A 14759-nucleotide genomic window follows, 5' to 3' on the forward strand; every position below is an offset into this window, starting at 1 on the left:
CAAGGAAGAAAAACAGAACGTGCAACTCGATCGATTAATCAGGACTGGTGAGACATCAACAAGAGCGAAGGAATTTCCCGGTAATGCTCTTCACCTCTTAAAAATCATGATAAACGTTTTATTTTTAACCACACTTGAAGCTGTAGATAAATGATGCCGAGACTTGTCGAAGCAGGTGCAAGGTGTTATGCTGTAGCCCCGCCCACCCCGGAAGATCCCAGTAAGGGTGTTTTTATTTTTTAAGGTGACGTGGATTCGCTGTGCGCCGCTGTTGATCGCGACCTTTCGGCTGTTTCATCGCCTAGAAGCGAAGCTCGGATGTCTTCAATCCCCAGCGATGCCCAGATATGACATTACACACACGAGAGTGCTGTTGACTGGATTTTGAAAAGAAGGAAGCGATTCTGAGGAAGAATCTGAAACAGGTCTGTTGCGTTACTCTGACGCGGAAGTATTTCAAGCATCTTAGCAGGCGAAGATGATTTATAGTGCCTTTAGATCAGAGTACAGACCGATCGATCTGTATATCAGATGCTAAGTATGTTTATTTAACATTTCAAACCTGATTGGAATTAACCTCGCTGAAGACGTTGGTCCTAATTGTGCATTAGGAGACTCAACAAAACCCAATTTCGGTAACACTTTATTTTGCAGTGCCCTTGTTGCACACGTTGTACTTTCTGTAGTTATATCAGTTAATAATGCATAATTACAAGCAACTAAACCAAACCCCAACACTGAAGTAAGTGCATGTTGTTAATTTATATGATTCAGTCAGTGCTTATTTATGTAAGTGTATTGTAACAAGTCATCCTAACGCTATAATTATTGTAGAATTATGTTGTTTCAGTAAAGCCTTATGTGCGGTTGATGCATAATATGCCCATTAACTTTTTTCAGTTTTTTTTATTTCTTCCAATATTCAAATTAATACAAATGTTTACAACTGAAGTTATTAACTCAATATAAATTATTAGGAGAAAATGTTTTAGGTGCTGGGACCATTTTCGCTTAAAGGGATGGTTCTTCCAAGAAAAAGAAAAAGAAAAATTAAACATTCATTTTTCTTTTACCTTCACATTTTTCAACAAGTTAAATGTTTTTAGAAATATAATATAGCCACTACATATTATGAAGTCATAATAATAACAATAATAATTAGCCATTTAAAAGTTTTAATGTAGTATATGCATAATATCTATTCACTAATAAGGCAAGGCAAGGCACAAATTTTAATTACATTTATAAAAATGATGATGAAAAAAGGATAGTTTATCCCAAAATGAAAAATCATGATTGTAGTCACTTAAGATAGAGACTAGATGGAGTCTAGCATGACGGTCTGCAGGACCTGTCAACCACTTGAAGTAATTATGCAAATGTTTTTTGCTGTTTGCATAGTTGCTGACCCCTTTTACAGTCTTGATTTGTTCACTGACAGGTGTTGTCATGACCCGAAGACTGAACTGTTCAGGTCCGTGCGTCGCTGGTCGATCCATGAGGCTCTGTGTGCTGATTCTGTGCCTGCTGCCTCACTTCGGCTGGGCAGTCAGTTACAAACAAGGCGATCCGGTGATCCTGTACGTTAACAAAGTTGGTCCGTATCACAACCCCCAGGAAACCTATCACTATTACACCTTGCCAGTCTGTAGACCAAAAGAGGTGAGTTTGCACCGCACTTTTCCGTGTGCTTGCTTTATGACCTTATGGTGCAATACAAGTCATCATGATTTACTATTAGTCTAGATCTATCGCCTTATGGATGATTGATGTGTTTGCAGGTCCGTCATAAAGCCTTGAGTCTGGGAGAGGTGTTGGATGGAGACCGTATGGCTGAGTCTCTTTACAACATCCGCTTCAAGGAAAACACTGAGAGACAGACGCTGTGCAAACTCACTCTCTCTGAGAAAGAGGTAACAATGCCATCTTATTCCCAAAGATTGCAAATGCGATTTTGTTTATGTGTACACTGTAGTGTGTTTATTTGTGCAGTTGGAATGGGAGATTATCAGCTAAGTGAATTGTTTGCATACATGACAGGGATTCTCTATCTTGCTCCAGCTCTAATCAAACATGGCTGTACCAGTTAGTCGAGGTTTACAGGTTCACTTGAGAATGATAGAGATGGATGTGTTAGAAGGTTGGAACTAACCTCTGCAGAAACTAGATCTCCTCTGGCAGGATTTAGCTCATTTTTATTGTCATGAAAGAGGAAACGGCAGAGACTTGGGGATTGTAATTCAGATGTGTCATGCTTTATCAATTTTTGAAACTTTAGGTGGATCAGTTGCGAGAGGCGATCGAGGAGCTGTATTACTTCGAGTTTGTCCTAGATGACATTCCCTTCTGGGGTTTCGTGGGATACATGGAAGAGAGTGGATTCCTTCCTCACAGCCACAAGGTATCTTTCTATGTCTTTGCCAGTCACACAAAAAGTGTTTAGACAATGGCACAAGTATAACTGTATGAATATCATTACATTAGAGAAGTGTATATCAAAACAAGTGGTGTTTTATCAAAAAACTTTGTTAGTTTTAAAATATTAGATGCATATATATTTATGTAGACTACTTTTTTTTTTTTTTTTTTTTTTCTGGAAGAAAATTATTTTTGGAAGAAATAGCAAGGATGCATTAAACTGATGAAAAGTTGCAGGAAATACATTCATAATGTTACCAAAAATTAAATTTTGTCCGTTTGAACTTACTGTTGATCAAAAAATCTTGGTATGAAAAAATGTACCACAGTTTCCACAGAAATATTAAGCAGCAAAACTGTTTTCAACATTGATAATAATAATAATAACAATAATAATAATAATAATAAATATTTCTCGAGCACCAAATAAGCATATTAGCATGATTTATGAAGGATCATGTGACACTGAAGCCTGGAGTAATGATGCCGAAAAATAAACTTTGCATTACAGGAATAAACATTTTAAGTATATAAAAATAGAAAACAGTTATTTTAAATTATAATAGTTTTACTGTTTTTTTTTTTTTTTTTTTTTTTTTTTTTTTAAGAAAAATCACACCAATCCCAAACTTTTAAATTGTATTGTATAATAGAGATTATAAAATATTCACTATGTACATTAAGTGTTCAATAACTTTTTGGGGCTGCTGTTTACTGTTTGACTGTTTAGATATTTGCTAATTTATTGAATAAAGCATCATGATTCTCTTCATCCCAGTGATATTTTGGAATCAGTCAGATACACTTTTATTTAAAGTTTGAGTTAATTTTAAATATTTTATTACATGTGTCAATTTAGTTCAACTAAATGAAAATGAGAAATGTTTCCTCAGGAATTAGCTAAATTAAGATACGTTTTAAGGGTTTGTTTATATTTTATTCTTATTTTCAAATAACAAATAATAATAATAATAAATATTTATATGGCGCCTTTCCAAAACCCAAGGTGGCTTTACAGAGACGAATAAGGAACAGAGCCAAATAAACATCAACATCAAAGCACAACACACAAGAGCTGTGAATAATAAAAAGAGGTCGCTTAGAAAGTTAGTTTAGAGATACAACAACGACGGATTCAAATAAATAATATATCCGATGTTTTACAAATATTCCAATCAAATATATACACATTTCTTATGGTTTTAGTTAACTACAAAAACCCTGTTTCATTCACTGTTTTCGTACGACAGGTGGGGTTGTGGACACACTTGGACTTAAATATAGAGTACAACGGTGACTCTGTGATCTTCGCCAACGTGTCCGTGAAGGACGTGAAGCCGGAGCCGTTAGAGGAGGGTGGGGGAGGGGCAGGCCATGGTGTCGGCGGCGGTGGTCTGACGCTCACTCACACCTACAGCGTGCGCTGGTTTGAGAGTACGCTGCCCCATTCGCGCAGGGCAGAGCGCCTTCGAGACTATTCCTTCTTTCCTAAGACTCTGGAGATCCACTGGCTGTCCATCATCAACTCATTAGTGCTGGTGGTGCTGCTGCTGGGCTTCGTCATCATCATCCTCATGAGGGTGCTGAAGAACGACTTCGCCAGGTGAGGATTTTTGGGATTTGTTGGGTCGTGGAATAGCTGAGCAGTGTAGTATGATTTTCCAACAAGCCACAACAAATTCTGACGTCATCGGAGCACGAGTAGGTGCTGCAAATTATCCTAAATGGCAGGTTTCTGAAAAAAACTAAACTGACAAAATTTGTAAGCTTTATAAATCTTCCAACTGCATTTCTCTCAAATAAATTCAAGTTGGCACAACTTCATAGCAGTTTTTCTTGAATAAGTTAATGGAGTCTCAAGAATTTCAGTAATGTAAACAAAGACCGAGAAGAGAATACATGACAGTATATACACTACCATTCAAAGGTTTGATTTGATTTTGCGTGTGTGTGTTTTTAAAAGAAGGTTCAGTAACACTTTATAATAAGGTACATTGGTTAACGTATTAAGCATGAACAATACTTCTACAGCATTTATTAATCTTAGTTGTTGTTTGGTATTATTAAAATCAAAAGTTTTACCTGTTAACATTTGTTAACACTGTGAATTAAGTCGAACTAACAATGACCTACAGTATTTTCATTAACTAACATTAACAAGTATGAATAAACGCAGTACTGAATGTGTTGTTCATGTTAGTTAATACTTGAAATAGTTTCCTGTGCTCACAAAGGCTGCATATATTGGATCGCAAATACAGTATAAACAGTAATATTGTGGAATATTGTAATGACTGTCGTCTATTTTAATACATTTTACAGTGTCATTTCTTTCTGTGATGGATAAGCTACATTTCTAGCAGCCATCACTCCTGTTGTCATATGATTTTTCAGAAATAATTCTAATATGCTGATTTGGTGCTCAAAAAATTTTTTTCTTCTTCTTTATAGTAATAATACTTACTTTTGTGAAACTGTTGCCTTTTATTGTCTGTTAATTTTGTTTAATGTATTATCCTATTAAAGGGTTAGTTCACCCAAATATTAAAATTATGTCATTAATAACTCACCCTCATGTCATTCAAAAACCAGTGAGACCTCCGTTCATCTTCGGAACAAGTCAATGTTTTGTTCGTTATCTGGCTCGGCTCGGTGTTCATCTTTATCTCTCTCTTTACAGCAGTTCAGTCAGTGTACTGTTTGAGTACATGAATTACTCAGGGATATTTGTTTGTTTTAACTCAGAGGGAGTGTCAGCCACATTAAAAAAGTTAACAGCTTAAGTAATTTGTGGATTAATGCATATCGGAGATGCGAACCATTTCAAACGATTCAGATCGATTTGGTGAACTGGTTCAAAAAGATCTGGTTACATCGAATGATTCATTCGCGAACCAGATATCACAAACTGCTTTGTTTTTAACTCTCTCACAACAGACACGGAAGAGAAGACAATGCTGAATAAAGTCATAGTTTTTGCTATTTTTGGACCAAAATTTATTTTTGATGCTTCAAAATATTCTAACTGACCCTCTGATGTCACATGGACTACTTTGAAGATGTTTGTGTTACCTGTCTGGACATGGACAGTATACCGTACAAACAATGGAGGGACTGAGAGCTCTCGGACTAAATCTAAAATATCTTAAACTTTGTCCCAAAGATGAACGGAAGTCTTATGGGTTTGGAACGACATGAGGGTGAGTCATTAATGACATAACAATAATGAACAACGGTCTGATCAAACACTGTTGTTGAATGTGTGTACAGGTATAATGTAGAGGAAGATGGTGGCTGTGACGACCTGGATCAGGGGGATAATGGATGGAAAATCATCCACACTGATGTCTTTCGCTTCCCACCACATAAGAGCCTCCTGTGTGCTGTGTTAGGGGTCGGGGCGCAGTTTCTGACTCTGGCCACAGGTATGACCTACTATATTATAGAAATCTATAAAAAATTAACACAAATTTTCATATGGGCACGCTATTTGAATATTTCTGAATTGCATCTCCATTTACTAATAAAAAGAATAAACTCATAAATAACATAAAATAATATACCGTATTTTCCGGACTATAATTCGCAAATTTTTTCATAGTTTGGCTGGTCCTGCGACTTATAGTCAGGTGCGACTTATTTATCAAAATTAATTTGACATGAAACAATAGAAAACATTACCATTACCATTACAGCCACGAGAGGGCGCTCTATGCTCGTCTTTGCTCCTGTAGCCTACACTGAAGACATAGAGCGCCATCTCGCGGCTGTAGACGGTAATGTTTTCTATTGGTTCTTGGTTCTAAATAAATGCGCCTTAAAGTCCAGTGCGACTTATGTTTTTTTTCCTCATCATGACGTATTTTTGGACTGATGTGACTTATACTCAGGTGCGACTTATAGTCCCAAAAATACGGTAATACATAAAATACTGATTGTATTATTAATTTGTAATCATTTCAAATAATTTTATTATTAAATTAAATAAAAATAAATTATATATATTAATAATATTATATTAATAATAAAAGAATATGAATTTTATTATTAATCATATTATTAATAAAATAATATTTTATGTTATTTTTGCTGTCGTTTCTGTTATTTGTTGAGAAGATTTTGCAAGTCAAACAATAGTAGCAATGAAGTGCTTAAATGTGACCCTGGACCACAAAACCAGTCATAAGGGTCAGTTTTTTAAATTGAGATTTACACATCATCTGAAAGCTGATTAAATAATTTCCGTTGATGTATGGTTTGTTACGATAGGAGAACATTTAACCGAGATCCAACTATTTGAAAATCTGCAATCTTTGCAATCGGTGCAAAAAAAAATTGAAATATTGAGAAAATTTAAATTTTTCAACTGAAGTTCTTAAGCAATGCATATTAGTAATCCGAGATATTTTTTTCAGATATTTTTGATATATTTACAGTAGGAAATGTACTAAATATCTTCATGAAGCATGATCTCTACTTTAATGTCCCAAGGATTTTTGGCATAAAAGACAAATCGATCATTATGACCCATACAGTGTATTTTTGGCTATTGCTACAAATATACCCCAGCGACTTAAGACTGGTTTTATGGTCCGGGTCACAAATATTTGGCTCAGAGCTGAGAATTGTGATGAAAATAAGAGTTGCAGATATGAAGAACTTGACCTTCAGATAACCCACTGACCCTTTGGATCCTTCTGTTTTTTTTTTTTCTTCTTCTTCTTCTTCAGGAATCATTGTCATGGCACTGCTGGGGATGTTTAATGTCCATCGTCATGGTGCCATAAACTCGGCAGCGATTGTATTGTACGCTCTGACCAGCTGTGTGTCAGGTTACTGTTCCTGCAGCTTCTACACACAGATTCAGGGCCAGCGCTGGGTCTGGAATATTATACTCACCTCCGCGCTCTTCTCTGGTGAGACACAACAGTCTTCTGCATCTGTACATATAGACCGAATGGGGTGCTGTTTCTCACAATGCAGCGTGACTCATTGTAGAGACCGTGCAGCCTGCTAGTCTTCATACCGAGTACAGCCTATAGTGATTATAGTGTTTCATGAGCAGATGTGACTGACATTTCGCCCACTCACCGTTGCTCTCTTTGTTTTTCTCAATTCTATTTTTTTTTGCTCCGATGGGTTTAGCCCCTCTGTTTTTCACCTGGAGCGTGGTGAACTCTGTCCACTGGTGGAGTGGCTCGACTCAGGCCCTGCCTGCCACCACTGTGCTCCTGCTGCTTGGTGCCTGGGTGCTGGTGGGTTTCCCCCTCACCGTCATTGGTGGAATCGTTGGAAAGAACAGAGCAGGCAACTTCCAGGCCCCGTGTCGCACACGTAACATAGCTCGACAGATCCCCCAGCAGCCCTGGTACAAACACACAGCTGTGCACATGGCCATCGGAGGATTCCTGCCTTTCAGGTGAAAGCTGTGAATCTCTGCAGAAGGTTTCCACACAATGGAATCTTTTCTTTCTTGTCAAATAAATCAGTCCAAAAAAAAGCAAATTGGTCAAATAAATGAGTAAATATATATATTTATGAAGGATTAAAAGAATGAAAAAAACTAATTTTTATTATATGATATTACATTATGTAATAAAACATTACTACATATATATTTTATTATATAAGATTTTTTTTTACATTTTTAAAACAATTATATTGTTTTCTTACATCAGATTATCAGATTTTGTTTACATTTTAATGTAATATTAAAATTATACATACAAAACATTTTTCATATTTGACCCTGCTTTCTTAAAACATTTCTTATTGCCTATTACATGATATAAATATTATATTGTATTATTATCGTGTGCTCTTGCATGTCATTTTTTAAAACCATTAGTTATATATTATATATTTTTATTTTATTTATAATATAGAATATTTCAACATAATATATATTTTATAAGAAAACGTTTCATGCAGGTAAAGATATCCGATATTTTAAATCTTTTTATAATCAATTAATATAAAAAAATATTTCAACATATAATAATATTACTCAAATATTTCAAAAAATATATATTATTTAAGAAATGTTAATAGTGTGATAGTTGTGTATATATTATGATATAATATATACTTTTAATGTCCCACACAGTGCGTCCCTGCGGTATGCTGTTATATATAACATATAATATTTGAAAATGTTTGCATATAGATATATATATATAAGAATGCATTTTTATATCAAATTATTCACTCTTAACGTCCGTTCACATCTGTTTTTTTCCTCTTGACTTTACAGTGCCATTTCAGTAGAACTGTACTACATCTTTGCCACGGCGTGGGGTCGTGAACACTACACTCTCTACGGCATCCTGCTGTGCGTGTTTGCCATCCTGCTCTCGGTGGGCGCCTGCATCTCTGTGGCCCTCACCTACTTCCTGCTCTCAGGCGAGGACTACCGCTGGTGGTGGAGAAGTGTTCTTAGCACCGGCTCCACTGGCATCTTTATATTCGTTTACTCTCTCTTCTACTACCACAATCGCTCCAACATGAGCGGCCTTGTACAGAGCGTCGAATTCTTCGGATATTCGTTGCTCACTGCGTTCGTTTTCTCGCTCATGCTGGGAACGGTCTCCTTCTGGGCTTCGCTGGCTTTTATCCGTTACATCTACCGTAGCCTTAAGATGGACTGAGTATGTTTCCTCTCAAGCCGAGCCCCTTAAATGGGGAAGAGACTCGTGGACCAGGTCCTGATGGATCCCTGCATGAGAAGGTTTTGTGTTGCTGAAGTATCAGACTATCAAAGCTGTTTCTGATGCCAATCTTAAAAGGAAGGGAACAGACAATGTGACTGACTAAAGACTAATTTTATTTTATTTTGCTTACCAACACCCTGATACTTAATTCACATATATATATATATATATATATATATATATATATATATATATATATATATAGTTGCTAGGTTATATGCACATCAAATACAGACGTGTTTGAGTCATTTTGGATCGTTTGTGCTGAATTGGAAAGCGTTTCATACGTCAGATGTTGCTTACCAAGTATCCAAGACTTGAAAGTTCTGTTTTGGATTTTGTTAATGTAGTGAATATGACTAAAATTAATAAATGTCAGTTTCAGAACATAATGGGAAAGAATCAGAGGCCTTCATACGCATCTCTTGTTTCATAAGACCATTGAGGAGATAAAGCTCGTATGTACTGTACATGGGTTTACTTGATGATTTTAGGTGGATGCTGGATATATGGAAGGATATTATAACGTTTGAGGCAAAGAGGTTTGTCATATTGTTTTAAAAGAGTAAAAAAAGACCAAAAGAGAAGCTTTGGAGTGAAGATTTAACACGAGCAAGTTGAAGAAATGAAGAATTGATTATGGAAGCAATACCATGCCCTAAAGTTGCCATCAACTGTGATCTGTGTATATATATACGGTTTTCAATAAATTCACTTTTATTACAGCAAGAGAAATAAATGTGGTTGAAATGCAACAGCGATGGTGTCTGTCATATAAATGTAAACTGAAAGTGGCGGTGTAAACTGATTTCAAGCTCACTCTCAGACATGTCATGCCCTTTTGACCCTTGTTCTTAGACACTACCGTTAAAGGTTGAGTCTGTAAGCTTTTTGAATGAAATTTCTTTCACCAAGACTCAATTGTGTGATGTTCAGTAAGGGGGCAGACCTTGCCGACATGGCTAGGAACTATACTCTCATTCCGGCATAATAATAATAATAAAGGAACTTTTCTACCGTAACATGGGTGCAGATGGCTCCGTGATATTACGCAAGACCTGAAAATAGTCCCCAGCGACTCTGCTATTGCTGTTACTACACAATCTAACTATTTTCAGGTGCTTCATAATATTGTGCCTGCTGCACCCAAGGTATAGCTCCTATGGTAAATTAATATCTATGCTAAGCTTAAAGGGCTACTGCAAATCCCAGAGATCAGCTGAACGGATTCAAAAAAAAGAAATGGGAAAACTCCATTTAACCCTCAGGGCAGTTGGTAAAAGAGCATTTTTCCAAGAAGAGTGGAGTGTTCTTTTAAGGCAGGAGCACCTTCACCATTTCAGAAAAAAAAGCAGTGTTTTGATTCTAGAACCAGACCTGAATCCAGAACAAATTAAATATTTAGTTATTTAAATTGGTTGGAAATAGTTTCCATTATTAACACAATGAAAATAAAAATGCTTGGTAACTGGTGGTGGATGAGCAGATCACTTAGAAAAGGGCTATATAAAGAAGGAATTAATTATAGAATATTTGACATTAGTTCACATAACTGCCCTAAAATATATATATATATATATATATATATATATAAATAAAAAAGAGCCGAACATTAAGCAGCATGGTTAAATTAATATGGGCAAATAACCCTTAACAACTGAAGTCCATACTGGTTAAAAAAAAAAAACTAAAGTTGAACTTCATATAAAATTTATTGCTCAACTGGGTCAAGTGTTTCTGTGGGTGAAAAAACTTTGCAAGTACAAACTTAAAATCAGTGGCAATTACAATATTGTTTGTATTCAGTATTGTTCCTTTAACACAGATGAGCATGCATATTTTTTTTATATATAAAAAGGAAAACTGCACAAATGTAGCACAGATCACAGTGAAATGCAGAGAAATTAATACACAAAACAAAACGGTGCAGTACAGACCACCATTTCCCATATCAGATCTAGAGCAGTGCCTTGCATATACAAATTCATGGAGCTCAAAAAGAAAGCAACTTGTCCTGGCTAAATCAAAAAAAAAAAAGCACATGGAAGAGCAAAGGATCAAGATATTAAATAATCTGAAAGGTACAATGAAGTTATAAAAATAGATCTCCGGTTTAAAACATGCGGTGTATTAAAAAGGTAAAATTTTACAAAAAAAAAAACAAAAAACTCAAATCTTGAGACTGGTCTCATTTGGCCTCAACTGACAAAACCATTTCATTGTTGCAAAAAAAAATTATATTTACAAATATAGTAAAAGCCAAGGCAGCGGGGCTAAAATAGAGTACACGCACACAGCCAGACTCACTGCAAAGTCACTCATTTGGTTGTCCACTGGGCATCACCAAGCATGGGTGGCACTGGAGTAGGGCTGTCTGCTTTGTTCATGGCATCGCTGCCATCACGCGCTTGCATGTAGCTAACGGAGTTGGGAAACTCATAGTGCGTCACAGCTGGGGGCAGAGGCCAGTTTCCCGGGGGTCTCGTGGTGGTTTGGGAAGGAGAGCGTGGCTGTGGGTAGCTGGGATAGAAGGGTGTTTGAGGAGGACTCCTCTTGAACACAGACTCTTTCACCTGAGGGTTACTGTAGGGGTCTTGGGTTGCCCGAGGGGTTTCAGACTGAAACTAAGAAAGATGGGGGTGTTAAAATGTGCTTTTAACTTTAAGAGAGAAAAAAAAAACCATGGGTCAATTGTATCATCATGCCTTTAAGACATTATCCAAACTAATGAAATGCCTCCTTTGTAGATGATATCTTGCTCTACGTCCACAATGTTTAGTCCTGCTACCATCAAGACAGAACAAGTAACAAATGCAGACACTTAAGAAAAAAAATAAGATGGATAGATCGAGACTTGACTTTTAAGGTCTCTTTATTACGAAAAAAAAGTTAAAATTATAATATGCCATCAATTGTTTTGGTTTTTTTCGACACCATATTAAAACAAGCATTCCTCAAACATAAATCTAAACTTCAGAGTCAACTTAACAAATGCATTGATTTACTTCCCATTTATATTTAAACATCCGCGGATCATTTATCAACTTAAAATAGCTATACTCCATACTAATACGGGATTTTATTAATCCCCTCAATATTAAAATAGCATCAGTTGATCCCTTTTCATCTAGTTTACTTTTCATTGACAACCATATAGCCATCTTTGCTTGCCCAAATAAAAAGTTTAATAGAACATGACTCCTCATTTTACTTTTGCTATATTTTGGCCTAAAAATAAACCTTTCAGGGGTAAATAATTCCCCTAGAGCTTGACACTACTCTTCAATTTTATCTAATATTGGTTGTAATCTTTCACAATTAAAAGAAGTGGAAAACGGTTTCTTGAGTTCCACAAAAAGGACAGCCCTCCTCAACTTGTGGATCGAGGTGTGCTCTGTTTGTGGCTATTATACCATGCACAATCCTCCATTGTGTGAGAGTGAGACCAAGTTTACCAAGTTTATTTAATTGTAAATAAAAGCCAAAATTAAAAACGGTCTTTCAAGCTTCATCTAAACAAGATACATGCTGCCATTCATGATAAATGGTTGCATTTCTATATTGCGATATCATGATAAACCACTTTCACACCCTTAATAAATGAGGACCATTCTTCCAAAAAAATTTTCAATAAAACCAGTGTTCTACTAAATACATCAAGTAATACAGATTTGGTTTGACATGGCACTACACTCACCAGAGAGTGAGGAGCTGGTGTGCTGGGTACAGCACTGATGACGTATCTCTCCGTCATCCAGCTGCGATCTCTTTGATGCCTCTTGAGTTTCATCCTACGGTTTTGAAACCACGTTTTCACCTTTGGGGAGAAAAAAAAAAAGTTGATCATCACGATGAAAATCTACTAAAATTTCAGCCATTTCAACATTCTCTTTAAACCACCAACCTGTTTGTACGTTAGTCCCGTCGCTCCAGCAAGTGTCTTCATCTCAGCAGGGGTGAGATATCTCTGGATATTAAACCGGTGGATGAGAGCATTCATCTGCTCATCAGAGAAGGCAGCCCGGGTCTTGCGGGTCTGGGTTGGAGGTCGGGCTGGAGGTGTGGTCAAAACAGGCAGGGGAGGCAAGGCTTCCACCCCCAGATTCAGACTCACTGGCTCCTCTCTCGCTGCAGAGCCAGACGAGATCAGTTCTCCCCCGTCAGGACTGCCACTGTCAGTTTCATAGTCCCGCTCTCCCCAGGAGAGAAGATTGAGGTTGGTCAGAGCAACCCCCTCACGACTGCTGCCTGAGCTCCAGGAATCTACTCAAATTGAAAATAATTGTATAAATCAAAAAAAAAAATATTGTAGCCCACTATAATTTTAACCAATTAAATGCTTTTAAATTTCTTAATTTTTTCAATTAAGTTTTTTGCATGTCCTTTAAATGTGATTAAACCAGAACACCTCAGGGGCAGCTTCACAATCACAGGTGTTCCCAAAATAAATAAATGCATACATACCATACAATAAAATAAAATATTTTATATTCTTTTAACACTACCATTAAAAAAAAGGTACACCTTGACTTTTTAACAGTGAAATTGTTAATTATTTGTAGCTCCTTGGCTGGGGGTGATTAGATATTAAATTGTTCTAACATTTTAATGAGGCTGCCTGTGGGGTCATTGAAGGGTTACCTGGCGTATGGGCCTCTGAATCACTGGGTGTATCGCTTCCGGCCTGCTCTGCATCTTTCGCCTTCGGATCGGGCTCAGTCTTATTATAGGAGAGGAAGAGGCGTCCGTTCTGCGCGTGGCTCGGATACTGGCCGTAGTTGCTGGCACTGCCGTTCTCCGGGCTCCAGGGTGGCGACTGCTGTGCGGTTTGAGCGGGGTAATAGGTCGCGGTGACCCCGCCGGAGTTAGTGCACGCGGCCTCGGCCCAGCTCAGATTCGGGTGTCCGTGTTCAGACACTTGCGGGTACATGAGCCCATAAGCATATGCGTGATAAGATGGGTTGAAGTTGTAACTCACTGGCATCTTCCAATCCGCCATTCCGTCGTCAGATAAACGCAGAACTGGAACAACTAATTTACAACCCGACTACAGCAACCCAAAGGGATCAACTACCTAGAAAAAACGAATGACGGTGACAGCTCTCCTCATAGTCCCGCGAGCTGACCCCTTGACATGACCTAAGGGAGCGCGTAAATAAGCTGATTTATAAAGCCAGGTGAGCGGGTGTGGGTGGGGCGGAACTGCGAGGAGATGCTCGGACCAATCAGGTGCATCTTCTGAGAGGAGAGAACCACACCCCAATTCCACATTTACCTGAAATTTGCATAGATTCGTGTAGCGTTTTAGATTTTACATTTTATCTACACAGTTATGTATTTATTAAGAAAATGACGCAAAAAATAAAACAAATAAATAAAATAAAACGTTTTGCTCAATTTGTATAGGCTATGTCTCAAATTTAAAGAATTATTTTAAAATACCCTAAAGTTAAATTAAATAGTTTACTCAGCTTATGTGATTGTAACGGAAACGTTTAACTTTAACTATTGAACTTAAATAATTATCATTCAGTTGAAAACGTATAAACACGTTAAAATAGTCGGCTAGCCTACATTAATTATTTTTAAATAATTGTTTATAATATGTGCCCAATAAGTTATTTAATTTAA

General features: G+C 36.9%; 2 protein-coding genes across 2 annotated transcripts; one reads left to right on the plus strand and one right to left on the minus strand.

The window, feature by feature from the left end:
* Positions 1 to 9853, plus strand: LOC113066094 (transmembrane 9 superfamily member 1-like). Its single transcript, XM_026237731.1, has 10 exons — positions 1 to 80; positions 245 to 425; positions 1442 to 1662; positions 1782 to 1913; positions 2279 to 2401; positions 3669 to 4021; positions 5689 to 5843; positions 7149 to 7334; positions 7564 to 7837; positions 8672 to 9853. The coding sequence occupies exons 3-10, from the start codon at positions 1450 to 1452 to the stop codon at positions 9063 to 9065; spliced, it is 1830 nt and encodes a 609-aa protein (XP_026093516.1). The 5' UTR covers positions 1 to 80; positions 245 to 425; positions 1442 to 1449; the 3' UTR covers positions 9066 to 9853.
* A 963-nt stretch (positions 9854 to 10816) lies between these two features.
* Positions 10817 to 14280, minus strand: LOC113066096 (distal-less-like protein DLX-3). The gene is made up of 4 exons (XM_026237733.1): positions 13770 to 14280; positions 13033 to 13391; positions 12826 to 12945; positions 10817 to 11752 (listed from the first exon to the last, which is right to left on the minus strand). Exons 1-4 carry the CDS (start codon positions 14125 to 14127, stop codon positions 11447 to 11449), a joined length of 1143 nt encoding a protein of 380 aa, XP_026093518.1. The 5' UTR covers positions 14128 to 14280; the 3' UTR covers positions 10817 to 11446.
* Between the last annotated feature and the right edge of the window lie 479 nt (positions 14281 to 14759).

Source organism: Carassius auratus, chromosome 49 (genome assembly GCF_003368295.1).
Source record: "Carassius auratus strain Wakin chromosome 49, ASM336829v1, whole genome shotgun sequence".
NCBI lineage: Eukaryota > Metazoa > Chordata > Actinopteri > Cypriniformes > Cyprinidae > Carassius > Carassius auratus.